Source organism: Echiichthys vipera, assembly GCF_963691815.1.
Source record: "Echiichthys vipera genome assembly, chromosome: 3".
Classification (NCBI taxonomy): domain Eukaryota; kingdom Metazoa; phylum Chordata; class Actinopteri; order Perciformes; family Trachinidae; genus Echiichthys; species Echiichthys vipera.
The window spans coordinates 32,524,486-32,545,301 of record NC_139828.1 but is presented as its reverse complement, the minus strand read 5'-3'; the positions used below and the strand labels follow the sequence as shown (position 1 = coordinate 32,545,301).

The 20,816-nt window shown below is 42.8% G+C and overlaps 1 protein-coding gene across 1 annotated transcript in view; it reads left to right on the top strand.

Annotated features, from left to right (window-relative positions):
• Positions 1–3,888: 3,888 nt before the first annotated feature.
• Positions 3,889–20,816, top strand: part of LOC310966720 (desmoglein-2.1-like) — a 29,534-nt gene continuing 12,606 nt past the window's right edge. The window contains exons 1-5 of the mRNA XM_083940566.1: positions 3,889–4,051; positions 12,879–13,007; positions 16,055–16,213; positions 16,319–16,460; positions 18,359–18,519. Of these exons, the coding sequence (XP_083796692.1) occupies positions 4,007–4,051; positions 12,879–13,007; positions 16,055–16,213; positions 16,319–16,460; positions 18,359–18,519 (636 nt within the window). The 5' untranslated portion in view covers positions 3,889–4,006. The remainder of the gene's footprint in view (positions 4,052–12,878; positions 13,008–16,054; positions 16,214–16,318; positions 16,461–18,358; positions 18,520–20,816) is intronic.

Sequence of the window (20,816 nt, the reverse complement as noted above, 5' to 3'; positions counted from 1 at the left end):
TTTAAACCAAGTAAGGATTAAGCAGTGGACTTAAATGGACTTGTACTTATATAGCCCCTTTCTAGTCTTCTGATTACTCAAGGAGCTTTCACAGTGTTTTGTCACAGTCACATACCATATACCATCTAATCTAACCATTGACACCACATTCACACACCCATGCGCAGCACAGGGAGCAATTTGGGGTTCAGCATCTTGGCCAAGGACACTTCAACATGCGAACCGGAGGAGCTGGGGATCAAACCAACGATCCCTCGAAAGGAGGAGGACCCACTCTAACACTTAGCCACAGTTGCCCAATGCAGTGGCAAGACCACTACCAAGAAGAGCCATTTCATTCATAATTCTGTCCAAAATTCAGCCATTTTCCCCTGCTTTCCAAGTTGTTGTGATTTTGAGAAAGGTCTACCAGAAAAAAAAAGTATTCCTACCAGTTGTATGTTGGCAGAGCGCCACCAACTGTACCGGAGGTCGAGTTACTCCCATCATATTCCCATTCTCCTTTGCTCATGTAAATGGTAACCTGACACCTCCAGATGGGTTGATTCTCATTTTCTAAACGGGGGGAACTTCAACAATCCCGTTATTCTCTTAACTGAGGAAGACTACTTTTGGGTAACTGCTGTGCATGTAAAGGCACTGAGTAAGAGCCTTACAAGGGAAGGACAAGATTTTACTCTTAGAGGTTAAGGTCTACTTCTCTTGTCAATTGAGGTAAATATAATACAATGATAATACAGACAAAGTATAAAAGATTGGATGGAACCTTGACTGCCAGGAACCAGGTATAAGACCGAAAACACACCAAACAGGGGCCGATTCCCACTCACCGAAATAATTTAATTTTTCGGTGTCAAAAAGCATGTTCATGTGTTTCAATCAGGATTAAATTATTTGTAAGAATAGGTTAACATGTCGTAGGACTCTGTTACTGATGGGCTGCAGGTCCATCTTCTCATCTTATCCATCTTCAATTCACTGCAAAACATTAAACAAAAATCTTCAGACCAGCTGCCATAGGTTTTGCATGGCAGCGCAGAACTAATTTGCTACTATATTAAAAATGTATTAATTGTTTGAGTAATTTTTCTAACAAAACATACCAAACACCTTCCAGTTTCATTAACAAAATGGTAAGTATTTGCTATTGTCTTTGTCTTGTGCGTAGATTGTAAAATAAAGATGGTTGTAGCTTCGACGTCTGAAAAGTGAAGCCAATCAAGAAGTGCATTAAACCTGCATTCCATCTAATGTCCAGCAGGGGGCAACTCCACTGGTTTCAAAAAGAAGTCTGATTGTATAGCCTCTATAAGTCATTGAAAAAAATTTCTTCTCACTTGATTTGAAAAATGTGGAAATTAAAATGTCTTGCTCAGTGTTTGGTTGCATCTTGCTAACCAAGCTAGAGGCAGCATTAACTGTTTACTTAACTCTGGCTCCAGCTCTGTGTCATTGAAGCACGCGGATGAATAGCCGGAGTCATCCCTATGCCTCCGCCTTTGCAGATTTAATTCAGCATTTTGTTAGGGTTAGGGGTCACAGTTAGGGTCAGAGTTGGAGTAAGGGTTAGGGGGTAGTGTTAGGGTATACATAAGCCTATTTGCCAGGAAATCCAGCACTGATTGTGGGAAAAAAATAACAGACCGGGAACATAAGACCATTTCTGTGAAAAGCATCAGACTTCTTTTTTTTTTTTTTTTTAAAGGGTCCTATGTTCCCCCCGTCAAATACAAAGCTGGGAACATTTTCTGTCAAAATTAACAACTTTTCTAAAGTTGACAAAGACATGTCTTCTTTAGTGTGCTTAATGAACAGAGAAACGCGGTTTAAGTCAAGTTTTTAAAAAAACAAAACAGTTTATTCACAGTTATACACAATGATTATACACAGTTCCTTTCAGAAAATCAAAGAACTATTAACAACTCGGAAAGCAAACATAAACATGAACATAAACATGTACATTTCTGTTGTAACAGCAGTTTTCATTGAACACAGCTCCAGCTGTCATTTGATTCTGACGTTGCTTGTAAAAAAAACATGAAGCGTAAAGACATAAGTGGATTATTTATTTTAACTCCAGTGTGATCAATTGTAGGTAGTCTGTGCTAGGTAAGGCAGTGATGTAATGACGTGGCTCTCTAGCCTGTGGAAAACCAAACAGATTCTGAGAAGGTTCCCAGGTTGAACCAACAGTGAACCAGCACCAGCCAAGCACTAGAACTAGGTCTGGGTTGGTCAAAAAGGGGTATGTGAGTTGTTTGCATTCTCACAGCTTGTCCATTTCTTGGTGAAGGCTGACACACTAATAAGATCAGAGAGCTTTTTGACAGTGATGAGAATCTCTGAAGGCTTCATTCCAAACAACAAGAAAAACACGACAATCAAGGACGATACCCGTTGTATAATGCGGTTGATGACTTACTCCTGTCCAACAAGAGACAGTGACCTGTCCGCTGGCTGAACCATGCTGCCGTGGTTCTTTACAAACAGAATTAGCTATGAAAAGATGGAGACGATTCGTTTGGTAGAAACCTGTCCCTTCTTCTAGTTTACAAACCATTGTGAAAGTGTTTGTAGAGTGGTAGACCTGTCACATTGACAGGTCTACCACTCTACAAAACATAAAGTCATTTACATGCTTGCAAAATATTTTAGAACTGCAATGAAATAAAATCAGACAATTACAATAACACAAAATTAGATGATAAAACATTTTGGGGAAAAAAAGATGTGCTTGATTAAAAGTCCTGTTACAGTAAATACTCTGACAAACTCGAAGCTGCATTACATGTCCCTGCATGCTGTATCTTGTGTAGGTCTATTTGACACATGAATGTGACACTCAGTCAATCTAATGCTGCTAATGCAGGGTGACAGTTAAAGAGTTCAATGAGTTTTCTGTCAGTCCATATAGCCTGATATTTACTTTGTGTTGGACCACCATGTATCATGTTCCCCAAATACAGGTGAGAGAGTGACCTAAAACCTCCATCCTTCTGGTCATTTGCTGTGTTTGAAATGACTTGAAATAAAAAGCATAATTTCATTTAAGTCTAAAGTGTGATGAATTTAATCACCATATAGTGTCCTGTGTTGGTGCGTACACTATGTTTGCTACCTCATATTTGACAGTTGACAGTATTCATGAAAGTCATGTGACTTAACAGCTGTCAGTGATGAAGCAAAACGATGATGATCATGATGGATCACAAGTGTCAGAAATCTCAATTCACTGCTCACTGTACAATAAATGTATTGAGTGCCCTAGTACAGAGGATGAAGATTATTTAAGGTGCTCTGCTCGAAATACCCAATGAGTGAAATAACAACAGCCGCATGCACTAACATGCACGCCCAGCTAGACCGGCTATCAAAACAGAGAAACTCAGATTACAACACACAGAAGAAGGGTGACTTCAGCTCCTGTTAGTGAAAGCCAGACGCAGACACAATCATTCTTTAATGAAAACTCAAAAATAACACAGGTTGATATGTTTTATGTTTTTGTATAACATACAACTTTGTAGAGTGGTCCGAACAGAATCACCTGAGGCTGAACGTCAACAAGACCAGAGAGATGGTGATCGACTTCAGCAGGAAGAAGAGGATGCCTTCACAGTCAGTACGGATCAGGGGGGAGGTGGTGGAGGAGATGGAGGACAACAAATACTTGGGAGTGGTGATTGACAACAGACTGGACTGGAAATCGAACACCAGGGCTGTGCACAAGAAGGGGATGAGCAGACTCTATTTTCCTGAGGAAGCTGAGATCCTTCAACTTGTGCAGCAAGATGTTTGAGATCTTCTACCAGTCGGTTGTTGCCAGCTACACACACACACACACACACACACACACACACACACACACACACACACACACTCCTGAGGGTGTGTGCTGTGGTGGAGCACTCCTCTTTTATAAGCCTCCTCCTCACCCCCATCAGCTCACAGTCTGTCTGGAACTCTATCGCTTCACTTGATCTGGATAGCGGGACTTCTCTCGGTCATGATTCGGGTTTCTCCGCCCCTGTTCCTGTTGCTGCTGTTTGCAGTGAGTACAGAAGTGTTTTCTGCTGTTACAGCCTGAATTGTGTTTTACAAACTGTTTTGTTAATTCTCAATGCTGCCTGCTGTCAGACGTGATAAAATCATGTTTGAATGATCCTATGCTCATGAAATACTGAGTTTAGTTTTGTTTACTCCCTCTCAGGCTAATTGTCCAGTTCATTCAGTTAACATGACCTGGCTGCCATGGCAACACAGATGTGACATGGAATCCTTCTTTCATATTCAGAAACTTTGTTATGTCTTGTGAGCTTGTCTGAAGTTATGAAATGTTAAATCATTAAAAAGACAAGGCCAATCTGATTTATAACTATAAAAAAAGCTGAAGATTCATTATCATTCTTCACATATTTTCATTCTGTACACATGAATTACAGAGCTTCCCTATACTTTTTAAGTTTTCTATGGAATTTTGCTCTTATCATAGCAATTATTCTGTGGAAGGGACCAGTGTGTTTCTGGATCATAAAAATGTATTTATAATTTTAAGACAGCTCTTGTGTCTTGATCTGTCTCGATAAGTGTAAGCTATAAACTTTTATTGTTCCAGCTCAAATATTTGGCAAACTATTCAGAAGTTCAGTTCCATCACAACAAGTTAACACAGGAGTTTTGTTGCCCTAGGCATCACATGTCTGAGGTACGCCAGCTGTAATCTGACTGACAGGCCGCATTACAGTAATGTTCTTTTGGCTCACTACTTTTACTCTGCTGTGGCGTTACTCAATTAAATTGAGACCTGCTGCAGACTTCAAAATAATGATTCATTATTGAAGTCTGCAGGGCTGCGGGGGCTGCAGCCATCAAATCTTTATGTAATCGAGTATTCTACCGATTATTCCATCGATATTGGCGGAATAGGATAAAAAAAAAATGAATTCTATAATTTTGCGTTATTACTCACCATTACTACCAAAAGATATATTATGTCTATTCTCATTGACCACCATGTTAAACAGGCCGTTTTCGCAGCATCATTAAACCTATTTATCAAACAATGATGAACATGCATTTATACGTGAGCCCTGTCCACTGTCTGGCTCAGCTGTGCTCAGCTCTGAACGCTAGAATTTGGTTGCTATTAGCGATTTCTCAGAATTTCGTTAATTTATCAACGTAGAAGATGCCAGACTTCCCTACATGGCACGCTCAGGTCCGTCACTGCCGTACCCTCACCTGCCGACGTGCTCTGCAGTTGGCGACCGACCGTTGGCTCTTTTCACTTCAGTTAGGACATCGGTAGAAATATCTTCTAAAAAGTCTTTGTTTGGGTGTGAGGGAAAGCTAGTTTTTCTTTAGCTCTCCTTAAGACCCAAGCATCAGGCAAAAGTGGGTAGTGGGTGATTCCCGGCCAACAATAGGGTCAAAATGAGTGTTTTTTTTGTGTTTTTTTTTAAACTTCACACCTGAGTGTTAAAAAAAGATTACATTACTGAAAATCACACTTGGGACCGTGGAAGCAACCGCTACGGCGGTGGTGTGTGCGTGTGTGGGAGGGGTCTCTCGCCAACAGAGGAGGAAAACACACGGTCTTAAACTGCAGCTGACCCTGAAGCGTCTAACTTTCTACTTCTCCAGTCCGCGCTTATGAGTAGAGCAGCAAACCCAACAGCAGCTTCGCATCTGCCCCGGGTACAGTCATCAGTGTGAGCTGGTGTTACCCTCTTGTGGTTTCTGTTGTGTTTCTATTACAGCAGCATTTGTGCTCAGCCTCTCTCGTCACATTCACAAACATCTTACCCATGATTTTCAGGCCACATCTCATCTCTACTGTGGAGGATATGATTGTATAAGTGCACACTTCATTACTGCCACCTTTGAAAAACACATGGTACAGTACAGGTACAGTTGTAACAGGGGACGGTTGTAACACCTTAGATCACTCCAATCAGGAGCATACATTTTTCTATCGTGATAACTGTGACATGGACATAAACATTGCATTGCAGTGATATATGTGATGCGAATTGAATGAATTTCATTTTTTGGTACGTCTGAGCGGTTAAAGCTAAACTGCCCTTCGAAGGTCTCACGGAAGGTAACCAATGACAACGGAGGGGCTCTGCACGACAGGGTCAGGGGGAGGAGTCACCTGGACAGAGTGTTTACAGAGACTGCAGAAAGTTCACAGAGGACAAGAAGACTTTCCCCAAAATGGACATAGTTTATTGGGTGGTGAATCCTGTCAGGCTGCTCTATAGGAGTCATGAAGAATAAATTAAGACCAGAAAAGTGGTATAATAGGTGACGTTTAAGGCCTGGTACAAAACACCTTTCTAGTCTGTATGTTTAGGTCATATCTCCATGACAACACTGAGGGGGGTGAATTCTTTTGTACCAGGCTAGTTTTTATTTATTTGGAGGTTAAAGTCTATGAATAATTAGGGGCGTATTCGCTTGAGTGACAGTTAGCCTCTGGCCCTCACTTCTGCTCGGAGGCTAGTTGTCAGGATTGGCCTCATTAGCCCTCTAACTCATTAGCCCTCTTTAACCTGGACTGTGGTCATTTGTGTGGTGGTGTTTCTAAAAGAGACAAGATGGTTTGCTCTTCGATCAACTGAAACAACAGATGGTTAAGGAACACACCGTGTTAGCATTAGCTCTGTTATGCTAATTAAATAGCAGCACTTGCACCATGACTTGAAGTACAGCCTGCTATCTATGAGACAGCCACTAGATGCTAATCTGGAGCAGGAGGATTTGGGCCGTGAGGGTCGGTGTTTTACAGTCTACGGGCATGGTACTGTTTTGAATATCAGTTTAAATCATAGATCATAAGTGATGCCTGCACTTCCCTTCCGGAGCCGGTGTGTTTTCCACTAGAGTGGAGTGCCTGCACTCGACTCTTGTGTGTGTGTGCATGTGTTTGTTAGTGTTTGAGTGTGCATGCGTGCGTGAGGGGGAGAGAGAGGAGAGGTGTGTGTGTTGAAGGCAATACACAAAATTTACCATGAATAAGTGACTACTTAAACAATTCAAAGTGGTGCATAAAATTATATGTGACACTGACACACATATTTACAGGTTTAAAGACAAATAGATTTATTTAGAAAATGAATTAGATATAGAACAAATCCACTGACACATTTACTCAAACAAAACTATAAAGACTGATCAGGGAGGTGACATTATGTTTAACATTGTCGAGAAAAAAAAAAAAAGGAGTCATTCACAAGGACAGCTACGCATTTGCTTCCTGCTTTTAACACCTGTCGTCACTAAGGCAACCTCCCTCCTTAAACCTGAACAGGAGCGCTCGGTGAAGTGGCGTTAACAACGGGCTGCTTTGGGCACAGACGCTGAATCATCGATGTCCTGCTGTTGTGGTAGAACCGTTCTAGTTCACAGTGGACACACTGCACCGTTTTGGCTTCTTTTGTGAAATATCCCCACACTTATGCTCTGCCTTTTCCGGGCCGTAGTGGTGTGCATCCGCAAAAACGTTCCGTGTGGAACAATGATCCCTGCGCTGAACAGGCCACAGAACGCAGGAGATAGGAATTAAACGAATCATCGAGGCAGAGATTTTGCCTTAAGGATTTCTTCTGAATTGAGTAACTTGAGTAACTTGAGTAATCGTTTCACCTCTATTAGAGTCGGTCTAACAATAAGTAGAGCGACAGAACAGAATGAGATATTTATTCAATGGAATATTTTTTATAGAACCTCAAGATAAGTTAATGTTAATAACATACTGTAAATAAGAAATTGTAGAAAATATAACATGTAGAAAATAAAAAATAACACAGACTTCTAGTCCTTGGCTTTCTTGTCCTCACAGTATTATACAATTGCTTGTGCATAACAGTCAACAGTACATGAACGTGTTGTATTACTTACTTTTGTCAGGTATCAGAGATAGACCACAAATGACACATCAACAGAACATGTCTGTTAGCTGCTGACATCAAACTTGGAGAGGAGAGAACACTTCCATGGTGTTTTTCCCCCTTTTTCCTGACCAGAAGGATAGTTCTGCCTCCTCACATCAGAGTTGTAAACTAACACATGAGCAATGTAGCGTAGTGAGTGTGTAGGTCTTTCTCATCACTGAATAATTAGGGAAGGATAGTAATGACCTTTGAGATCATTTCTTAGATGAATAGAATACAGTTTGTCATACATGTGAATTACCTGATGATTCCTCTTCTGTTAACCTTACATGCCAATGCACAGGCTGATTGACGCTTTGTTAAATGTCTAAGGTGTGGTAGGGTGTGCCAGCCTCTTCTCTTAACATTAGCAGCTACACAGCACAGTACCTGACAGTTGGATGCTTTTTCTCAGGCCCTCAATGTGAGCTCACCCTAAGCAACAGGTCAGCCCCACCCTCACTCTACAACTGGCAGGTCAAATTTCAGCCATCCTGAACCCTGCATGAGCAGCTGGAGCTGAGATCTGCAGCAGAAAGAGAATTAAAAAAAATGTGCAGTGCTTTCTGCAGTTAGTGTAGACCCAGGTCAGATCACGCACTCATCAAGACCACCATTTCTACCCGGTCTCGGTCCGCTTATCTGGTCCACTTCTGGTGCGCAGCCGAGAACGATCGCTGCATTCCTACCTACACAAACGATACATAGCAAATGAGGGAACGCACTCAGGTTCGATTCAACCGAACTAAAATATGCTGGTGTGAAAGCGCCCTTAGTCACCAGCGGACATCGCGATGCAGTCCCCTGCTAGCATGTTGAATAGAAGTCAGCAAGTGGAGTAAAGTAATATCATGTAGGGGAAATTTTTACTTCTGACACCAAATGTAGCACCCATCGGTTAGGAGTTGACAAGACCGGGTTTCGCTGCCAATTTAACTGTGCTGTTAGCTCTGAAAAAGCCTCTTGTTCAGAATCATTAAACATAAAGATAAATTCCAGCTCCCCCAACTAGCAGGAAGAACGACTGGAACAGCCTTTAACTCAATCACCCAGTCAAAGAGAGCTGATCAACTACACTGTTACAGAGACAACTAACGTTAGCTTAGCTTACCGTGACAGGGGCCTGACACATGGAGAGACACAGTGATCGCCCCAAAAAAGTTGCTCAAAAGTTGGCCAAGTTAGCCGACCACTGAGGAGGAGTCATGATGGCGTTTAATATAATGGTGATTAACGCAGCAGAGCCAGACAGCTGTCAAACAGCAGAGACACAAGGGGCTGTCTGAGATTTACATAGCTGATCTATTGGACACAGAAGGGATAACTCAGTTTTGTTTTCGAAATCATTTGAATGAGATAAAATTCTGTTGTTAAACAAGATTTGGTCTTCAAAAACTCTTTTTCTGAAAATTATTCTTAAAAAAGGAGGGTGGTCTTATAATCAGAGACGTCATATTCGGGAAAACAGTAAGAACAGTAATAATTTTTCCAGAATGTCTTTCGTGACATGCATCTCATCTCATCTCATCTTCATCCGCTTATCCGGGGTCGGGTCGCGGGGGCAGCAGTTTTAGCAGGGGACCCCAAACTTCCCTTTCCCGGGCCACATTAACCAGCTCTAACTGGGGGATCCCGAGGCGTTCCCAGGCCAGTGTGGAGATATAATCTCTCCACCTAGTCCTGGGTCTTCCCCGAGGCCTCCTCCCAGCTGGACGTGCCTGGAACACCTCCCTAGGGAGGCGCCCAGGGGGCATCCTTACTAGATGCCCGAACCACCTCAACTGGCTCCTTTCAACGCTAAGGAGCAGCGGCTCTACTCCGAGTTCCTCACGGATGGCTGAACTTCTCACCCTATCTCTAAGGGAGACTCCAGCCACCCTCCTGAGAAAACCCATTTCGGCCGCTTGTACTCGCGACCTCGTTCTTTCGGTCATGACCCAACTTTCATGACCATAGGTGAGGGTAGGAACGAAGATTGACCGGTAGATCGAGAGCTTTGCCTTCCGGCTCAGCTCTCTTTTCGTCACAACGGTGCGGTAGAGCGACTGCAACACCGCCCCCGCTGCTCCGATTCTCCGGCCAAACTCACGCTCCATCGTCCCCTCACTCGTGAACATGATCCCGAGGTACTTGAACTCCTTCACTTGGGGTAAGGACTCATTCCCCACCTGGAGTAAGCAATCCACCGGTTTCCTGCTAAGAGCCATGGCCTCAGATTTAGAGATGCTGATCCTCATCCCAGCCGTTTCACACTCGGCTGCGAACCGATCCAGTGAGTGCTGAAGGTCACTGACCGACGATGCCATCAGGACCACATCATCTGCGAAAAGCAGAGACGAGATCCTCAGCCCACCGAACTGCAACCCCTCCCCACCACGACTACGCCTTGAAATCCTGTCCATGAAAATCACGAACAGGATTGGTGACAAAGCGCACCCCTGGCGGAGGCCAACCCCCACCGGAAACGAATCCGACTTACTCCCGAGGATCCGGACACAGCTCTCACTTTGGGTGTACAGAGATTGGATGGCCCACAGAAGTGACCCCCTCACCCCATACTCCCGCAGCACCTCCCACAGTAACTCCCTAGGAACCCGGTCATATGCCTTCTCCAAATCCACAAAACACATGTAGACTGGATGAGCATACTCCCAGGCCCCCTCCAGGATCCTTGCGAGAATGAAGAGCTGGTCCGTTGTTCCACGTCCAGGACGGAATCCACATTGTTCCTCTTCAATCTGAGGTTCGACTATAGGACGAACCCTCCTTTCCAGCACCTTGGAGTAGACTTTACCAGGGAGGCTGAGTAGTGTGATACCCCTGTAGTTGGCACACACCCTCTGGTCCCCCTTTTTAAAAAGAGGAACCACCACCCCGGTCTGCCACTCCCTTGGCACTGTCCCAGACTTCCACGCAATTTTAAAGAGGCGTGTCAACCAAGACAGCCCCTCCCAACCCAAACTTTTCAGCATTTCTGGACGAATCTCATCAACCCCTGGGGCTTTGCCACTGTGGAGTTGTTTGACTACCTCAGTGACTTCCGCCAGGGATATTGACAATGATTCCCCATCAGCCTCCAGCTCTGCCTCTACAAAAGAGGGCGTGTTAGTCGGATTAAGGAGTTCCTCAAAGTGCTCCTTCCACCGCCCGATCACCTCATCGGCTGAGGTCACCAGCGTCCCGTCTTTACTGTAAACAGCTTGGACGGTTCCCCGTTTCCCCCTCCTGAGATGTCGAATGGTTTTCCAGAAGCACCTTGGTGCCGCCCGAAAGCCGCCCTTCTCCATGGCTTCTCCGAACTCCTCCCACACCCGCTGCTTTGCCTCTGACACAGCAGAGGCTGCAGCCCTTTTGGCCTGTCGGTACCTTGCAACTGCCTCCGGAGTCTTCTGGGATAGCATATCCCGGAAGGCCTCCTTCTTCAGTCGGACAGCTTCCCTGACCACCGGTGTCCACCACGGTGTTCGAGGGTTACCGCCCCTTGAGGCACCTAAGACCTTGAGGCCACAGCTCACCGCTGCAGCTTCAGCAATGGAAGCTTTGAACATTGCCCACTCCGGTTCAATGCCCCCAACCTCCACAGGGATGCCAGAAAAGCTCCGCCGGAGGTGTGAGTTGAAGATCTCTCGGACAGGGGCCTCCTCCAGACGTTCCCAGTTCACCCGCACTACTCGTTTGGGTTTACCTGGTCTGTCCAGAATCTTCCCCCATCCTCTGATCCAACTCATCACCAGATGGTGATCAGTTGACAGCTCTGCCCCTCTCTTCACCCGAGTGTCCAAAACATGCGGCCTCAGATCAAATGATACGATCACAAAATCGATCATCGACCTTTGGCCTAGGGTGCTCTGGTACCACGTACACTTATGAGCATCCTTATGTTCGAACATGGTGTTAGTTATAGATAATCCGTGACTAGCACAGAAGTCTAATAACTGACGACCACTCGGATTTAGATCAGGGAGGCCGTTCCTCCCAATCACGCCTCTCCAGGTGTCTCCATCATTGCCCACGTGGGCGTTGAAGTCTCCCAGCAGAACTATTGAGTCCCCTACTGGAGCCCCATGCAGGACTCCATTCAGGGTCTCCAAGAAGGCCGAAAACTCTGAACTGCTGTTTGGTGCATATGCACAAACAACAGTCAGAGTTTTCCCCCCTACCACCCGCAGGCGTAAGGAGGCGACCCTCTCGTCCACCGGGGTAAACTCCAACACCGCGGCGCTCAGCCGGGGGTTTGTGAGTATCCTCACACCCTGGGCAACTCCAGAGAAGAATAGTGTCCAACCCCTATCCAGGAGAACGGTTCCAGAACCGAGACTGTGTGTGGAGGTAAGCCCCACCAGATCTAACTGGTAGCGCTCCACCTCCCGCACAAGCTCCGGCTCCTTCCCCGACAGAGAGGTGACATTCCACGTCCCAAGAGCCAGCTTTTGCTGCCCGTGTCTGGTCCGTCGAGGCCCCTCACCTTCACTGCCACCCGTGCAGCAGCGCACCCGACCCAAGTGGTTCCTCCTGCGAGTGGTGGGCCCACAGGATGGAGAGGAGGGAGGTGCCACGTCACTTTTTCGGGCTGTGCCCGGCCGGGCTCCGTGGCAAACCCGGCCACCAGGCGCTCGCCGGCGAGCCCTCCGTCTGGGCCTGGCTCCAGACGGGGGCCCCGGGCTTCCTCCGGGCAGGGTCTCTCTTCCTCTTTGTTGTTTGTCCATTGAGTCTTTGTGAACCATTCTTAGTCCGGCCCCTCGCCTGAGACCACTTTGCCATGGGAGACCCTACCAGGAGCATTAAGCTCCAGACAACACAGCCCTCAGGTTCACAGGGACACACAAACCTCTCCACCACGATAAGGTGATGGTTCCCGGAGAGGAACTACTTTAAATGTGTGGATCATAGATTAATCTGTCAAGGGTTGATTGTGAAGTAGTTCCGTATATTGTATTACAGATGCAGGCTGTTGCTGTGCTCAAGTCCAACTCTCGAGACAATCTGGTAAGGAATAAAAGAGAATGGATTCCCCCGCCAAAACCACTGACGGAAAATGAAGACTACACTCAAAAGGAGGATATTGCCATGGTGAGTCATTTTTATCTTCTTTAACTCTCTGTAATGCTACTGGCTAACTTTGACTCTGAATCACTGCAGATCATAGACTGTAAAAAATAATGAACGTAACCATCGTCACATCACCCATTGGTTTGTTGATTACTATTTTGAAGCCACGAGTTTGGCATTTAGCCATCGCCATCTTGGTATTTTGGAGCCACCAGTGACCATATTTTAAGTAGGGTGGAGCTGGGACACACACAATACAAGTTACATTTTAATGTCACTTCACTAGGCTTAATGCTAAAGACACCAGTGCCGTTAATCTGCAGGCACTGCAGAGACAAAGAGCTGGTTAAAAATAAAGACATTTTAGGGCGACAAAATTGTTACAATCAACTGATAAAAGTAAAACATACTGTGAGAGGGGCGATTTTAAAAATGATAACACTAAAACCACCTAAAAGCAACTTCACAGCTTTTTTTTTGTACAAATTGTATTTTTGTGCAGTGAGTATGTATGGCTAAGAATTTATCCTGATTGACAGGTCGTGTAACCGCTCACTTAAAGCATGTCTTGCTTTATTTGCAAGTTTTTAAATGGGACCATCATCAACATCATATTGTCAAGGCTGAGGCAGGCAGTTGAACCAAAATGCACAGACAGCAGACAGGATTAAAAAATACCTCAAACAAGTCATCCACACTGTACGTAAACACGGGGGAAAATACAGGCTTATTATGAAGGTCAAATATAAACTTTAACATAGAAACAACTGCAGACAAACTGACAAGGATGGGGACACAGGTATTCGTAGATAGAGGACAAGTCACAAGAACAAGACACAGATGAAGTGGGCAGGGAAAGGGAATTCATAGGGAGGTTGGCTGACAAGGGCAGACACAAATCTGGTGTACACGAGAAGACATGCTGCAGGGATACAGATACAAACTGAAAAGCAATGCAAAGCAGATAAAAACTTCACAGGCTAAAACTAAACTAAACTTTTATACAAATTACAAAAGGACTAACAAACTAATGGAACACAGGTGTGGAGGAAAACAGACAGTAAAACACAAAGACAACAAGACACAAGAGGAGAGTGGGTTTCAAAATAAAACCAGAAACCAGAAAAAAACTAAACCAATATAAGACCATGCTGTATTGAAGAAGCTGCCCCCTGCTGGACATTGAAAAGAATGCAGGTTAAAGGCACTTCTGCATTGGCTTAAGTTTTCAGATCCATCTTTTTTTACAGTCTATGCTGCATACTCAGCACCCCAATAAAAAAAGCATCTGACTATTAAAAGGAAAAAAATAGTCTTATGTTCTAGACAGGTGCTTCAATGTAATCTATGCTCCAATGCCAAGAGCAAGTCAAGAAACAACAGCATTTCTTTTTATATTCATAATTGTATCAACTGTAAAACCACCATGATCTTGTTTTCCCATGTTTTTGTTTTTATATGGGCCTAAAGGTGTTTCTCTGCAGGCTGTTCTCAAGCATTTTTCGTATGTATGAAAACAATGACTAATGTGCAGTAATTTATGCATTTTCACGTATTGATTTTGTGTGTATTTCACGTATAAGAATGGAAGGTTTGGGATGCGTTAAACTATTTATTTGTATTTATTTCTAACTTTCTATTTCAGGCTGGGATAATGTGTGTGCACGAACTTGAAGCAACAGTATATTTAGGTTTATATGAAGGAATTGATTTCAGATCTTTTTGTTTATTTTTTATCAAGTCAATAATTATGTTATTTGTTTGTTTTTGTTTGTTTTTTAGTTTCCAGTTTTATCTCTGATCTCTAAATAACTAAAACCTCCCACCAAGTACCAAATTAGGGCAAACCCCTGAATGAGATGAGGGTCAGACTCAGGTAATTTGGTCATGAATAAACCATGTGTGATTCTTTTTTAGTCTAACAATGTCTGCTATTGTCGGATCAATTTTAGCAAATGTTCAGTACTCCTTCCCTCTGTACACACAACATGCTTTCTCTAAGCAGGAGACGAAACAGATGTCAGTCCTTCATAGAGCTGGGTCTGTCTGACGTTCCTGCCTGTAATAGGGAAGGTTTTCGTTGCCATCGTACTCTACGGGGGAATTGTTGGGTCTATGTAAATCATAATCATAAATAAGTCATAGAGTGTGGTCTTTACCTACTCTGTAAAGTGTCCTGAGATAACTTTTGTCGATGATTTGGCACTATAAATAAAATTGAATTGAATTGAAACTGCAGATCCATATCAGGTTTCATGGCCACACATATAAAAACATAAACATCATTTCCACTAGGTTTGGAGTGTAAATTCTGTGAGTTACCAATATTTGGTTGACAAAATCTGCAATAAGAAATTAAAAAGTCACTCAGTCATAGGGATGGGATTTTAATGATACCAATTCTACTTATCAGTCCAATTCTTTTTCGATTCCCCTATTGATTCCTGAGCATTTTTTGTGGGAAAGGTTGTCCTACACTGGTTTTCAGCGTCAATGCAACTATTTTAGTATCTCTGAGTTTGGGCACAGTGTAAATGAAATGTACAGAATTGTTTTTTTTTGTTTAAGTTTTTTTTTTTTTAAAGTCTGTCTGTCTGTCTAACGTTAAACAGCACACTTTGGGTCATGTCTTCCTCTCCACCATGACTCCTTGCTGCTTGATGTCGTTGTTTTGCCATGCACAACTGTCAGAAAAACATGCCGGTGTTGATAACAGGAACTGATAAATTATTAGACATACAATTTAAATTTGTTACTTGTTCTCGATTGGAACCAGTTCTTAACCCCATCCTTAATCAGTCAGAAGAAGAGACCTCTGGAGCATTTTCAGCATCCTCAGCAAAGAGGGGACTACCAAAGATCTATCTGTAGGGTGGAGGCCAGACAATTTGGAGAGACTATAAAATGCTGAGATGTTGAAATGATGGTTTAGAGTTTTGTTGTTTTTCTCCTTATTAAATCAATCAATTTTCAAACTCTGCTCTTGTTTTCCTGGTGTCAATGTTCTCTCTTGTTTCCTGTGTGAATTAGACTGTTTAGCTTAACTAGCTCTGTGCACTATGTTTCAGATTCATTCAGATTTTGATGATGGCACTGGGAATATTGTCTACTCTCTAGAAGGCATTGGTGCAAACCAATCTCCCTTCAATGTGTTTGTAGTCGACCCTAGAAGTGGAAAGATTCGTGTAACCAAGATCCTCGACAGGGAGCTCATCGATACGTACAATGTGAGCGAGGACAGATTCTCTTCTGCTTATTAAATATTAAAATATTTGCGAATGTACCTGCTAAAAAGATGTTGAAGACAAAAACATTTGACTTCTCTGTTTCAGCTGTCAGGTGTTGCGAGGTACAGGAATGGCATACTTGCAGAGAAAAATGTTGACATAAAATTCAAGATCAAAGATCAGAACGACAACGCTCCAGTGTTTGGAGTCATCAAGCCTGGCGAAGTGAATGAGCTCAGTGCTGCAGGTTAGTCTTTCTGCTTTTCTGTACAGTTCCCACAATTCTCTATCCTGTTATGTGAACGCAATCAATTGATAGTGATTTAAATGTTTTAAAAATCACTAATCACACAGGAACTTGGCTTGGGACTTGAATGTTTAAGCTTTTTGTCTGTGGATAAATGCAACAACTCTAAACTGTGCACACACTGTACTGCTACGTTCAGCTATAATGTTGCTGCTAACTTCATCCTCACTGTATAGGAGCTGCCTGAGCCTCGCACACAGTGAAACTCTCACACATGGCAGACCAGAGGGAAGAAGCAGTGTGAGCAGCAATGACAGCAAAATCTGTCATAGTTTTTTTTCTGTTCAGTCTCTCTCATTCTCTCTTGACTCGTTAACTTTACTTTAGTTATTCCTCATTCACTAAATTTTATAACACATTTATAATATATAATTTACATCTTAAAAGTTCAGTCGAGATAATTGTCTTTAAAAGGCAGTAGCAGGGTCTGTTTTAGAGTGTTTTAGAGAGTTTGGTGCCTTCACCGTAAGGCCCCAGTTTGGTAGAAAAATTGGTTATTGATAAGTGCCCTAGAGAACCTTTTCATCCTATAAGTGAAATGAAAAATACATTTTCACATTTTTATTCCAGTGTCTCTGTGTTATCTCTCGATGCATGCAAAATATATGCAAAAAACATGTTTAATAATGTTTCGTGTTCATAAATTTAAATACCTGTCTTCTCTCTTCCTGTAAAACCAAGTAAAACAAAATGTGTGATCACTCATCGTGCATTCAGGAGCGTTTACAAAAATGAATCCAATCAAATGTCACTTTTGGCATCTAGCTAGCTACAGCGGTCATATAAAACCACACTTCACCGTTTGTGGATTGACATGTAGTTATGATTAGCTAACAGCCCTTATACACTTGAGGAGAATGAATCTCTTAGCTTTCGGTTGGTGTATACTTCCATGTAGCATTTACTATTGACCTGTCATCTCCCCCTAAATATCCCCTGTAACCCCTTAAAAAGACAAAAATGGGTCTACGGTGGGAGTTAACCGTACATCCACCTCTCCATCCCATAAACTATAGCTTACACAGCAGTTTACTTAAATGAAACCAGACTTCTCTTCACCAAGATGCTTCCACTGGGCCATCTTCCATATTAAAATATTATGTATAAAATATAAATCAATAAAGTATTTCTATGTGATTCTATTATTTTATATTCTAAAACTTAACAAATTGCCTACTGGATATAACAAACATATTTCATTCCTCTTAAAACAAAACCGATTTTGAAAGTATTTTAAATCTTGCATTGTTTACACCAGTACCTCTCGCCCAGTGTCAGCTGGCATCGCCTCCATCCCTCTGCAACCCTCTAAGAATAAGCGGTTATAGATAATGGATGGATTCTTTACATCAATGATTACTAACTTCTTCTCCTTTGTAGGCACATTGCTGTGTTTCTCGGGCCATCACCACCACCTGTCCTTCAGTGGAATATTTTGCAGTCATTGACAATAATGTGTATAATGTCACCATTTGGTGTAGCTGGTATGTAAGTAGTTCACCTACATTGTTTAGGCAACTTCCTTTGGGGAATTCCTGGGGAATAGTGGCAGCCATAAAAATAGGTAATGTGGGGTTTTTGAAGATTGTTGGACCTTTATATTAGACGTTTTTAATAAAGGTGCTCATACTGTAGGGTTTTCTCTGTACCACAGAGGGGAGGGATTTGCGATTGTGCAAGGTCATTTGAGCCCCCTTGAAATTGAAACAATGCATTTTTTTTCAGGTCTCAATCTTTGATGAAAAACACTGGATGTAAACATAACTTTTGTTTGTTTAAAACAAAACTACACGGGACTATAAGTGTGGTGATTGTTTCATTAAATGCTTTTTTTACAGGAACTTCAGTTATGAAAATAACTGCAACTGATGCTGATGAACCAGGAAAAGAGAACTCTCAGATCGCCTATACCATCGTAGAACAGAACCCATCTCATGACATGTTCTACATTACTAAGGATGGGACCATCCATGTCAGAAGTTCTGCCTTGGACAGAGAGGTACAGTATGAATTGCCAACACAGGGCAAATTCCAGAGGCCTGAAATCCTGCACTCCATCAGCTCAAGAAGAAGATCAATGTCAGCTAATCCAATAACCAATTCACATTCTATCAATCAATCGATCAAAGTTGGTAACAAGGAGTCCTTCCCCTCTTCTAATTTACTTTACATTATTGCCATCATGACTTTTATTACTGCTAAATCAGGACATGGTGACCTATACTTATGTAAGCTGCACAAAGCAACATTTTCACTCACCAGCGTATCAAATGACTTTGTGTAATGTGAAAGGTGTTGCTGAAAATGAATTATCACCCGACTCTGGAGCTCCCCTCTGATAGACCCACTCTGAGCTGTAAAAACACTGAGACTGGGGCAGACTGAGCCACTTCTGCGTTGTGTTGCTTATTTAATAGCCCAGACTATGGAAGTAAATCTGTGACATCGGTTTTGAAATTAAAAAGCCATTGAATTTCTGGCACTGAATATTTATGCAATGAAATGATGTATCTGAATGGTTTGACTCCGAGTTTAACTCTTTATTCAACGTTTAAGAATTAAACTTTAAAATTTCAATATACCAAATTCAGATGCAAAATACAATGTATAAAATACAGAGTTAAAAATTCAACTTTAAAAAAATAAATATTAAAAAATTAAATGTTAAAAAATTGAACAGGCCAAATTTAAATTCAATGTATAAAATTCAGTGTTAACATCTGGGAACCCAAGGAAAAGCAGTCGTTTCTAGATAATCGGTCAGGTGTATGTGGTGGAGGAGGAGAGCTTTGACAAGAGTGGCTGCTAGTTGGCTAATTCCACCACATGCTATAGATATATAAACATAATAATCTATGATCCACCATGCTTTCGTGTTACACTGGTTAGTTTCTGATTCAAAGTGAAGTTTAAAGTCACAAGTAAAACTGAGCTCTGCCTTAGGCAACAGGATGATGGCTCTGACTTATCAGCAGGACCGAGGAAGCAAGCCGTTACAGGGGGTCTCTAGCCCACAAAGGAGGAAAACACATCGCCTCCTTAAACTGCAGTCGCAGCTCCATTGGGCTGCAGCAGACCCCAGTAGCTGCTAACTGCTACAGATAGAAGCAGGTCTGCTTCTCCAGTCCTGCTTATGGGCAGAGCACCGAACCCAACAGCAGCCACAGATGCTCGCAGCTGCCCCGGGTACCTTCATCAGCCGCAGCTGGTGATGTTTCCCCTTTGAATATGTTGTTTGACACACCACACTCATATTCGACAAGGAAACACAAACGGTTTTCATCGATGATGACAGTACCGCCGGACCTCATTTTTACCATGCTTTGTCAGTGTGACATTTTTGCCGTGTCATCAACATTCATATCTATACATCTAATGTGTTTATGATTAAATTGTTTACTTGAACACAAATTAAAATGGGTTACAAGAGCACAAAGTGCACCATAATGATGTATTTAACTTTATAATACAAAATAAAATTAAAAATTGGCTATTTTTTCACAATGCAATGCATATTGCAGAATATTTTGCAGTGTCAGGCTTTTTTTCCCCAATACGCAGCCCTAGTTTACAGCTTGTCACGGTGCCCCAGAGTTAAATGAATGCATCTTTAAGGCAACATTAATTACTGCTCCTTTGCGTTGAAAGGAGCCAGTTGAGGTGGTTCGGGCATCTAGTAAGGAGGCCCCCCGGGCGCCTCCCTAGGGAGGTGTTCCAGGCACGTCCAGCTGGGAGGAGGCCTCGGGGAAGACCCAGGACCAGGTAGAGAGATTATATCTCCACACTGGCCTGGGAACGCCTCGGGATCCCCCAGTTAGAGCTGGTTAATATGGCCCGGGAAAGGCAAGTTTGGGGTCCCCTGCTAAAGCTGCTGCCCCTGCGACCGGACCCCAGATAAGCGGTTGAAGATGAGATGAGATGAGATGTTTTGTAGGATTCAAATATCAGAGTATAACTCATATGTGCTACACTGTTTGAGACTTATTTCCATTAACTGATCATTTGCTTTAGCTGAAGTTAGTGATTGGTAAATCCGGCTTCATGAACCCACTAGATGGAGCTCTTGATTTAAAGAAAATGGCTCAATGAATGGTGATTCAGTATGCTTTCAACCTTTTGTTGAACATAAAGTGCCCTCTAGAGGGCTTAGAAAATAAAGATAATGTTTCATATAGTGTAGCTTTAATTTAAGTTTAATTTGCCCATCACTAGCTTAAGTTTAACTAGACTTATCTTTAGAGAGATCATTCTCTACCCCTGTATAAATTCATGTCAGTGTTTATCTGGCAACAAGGC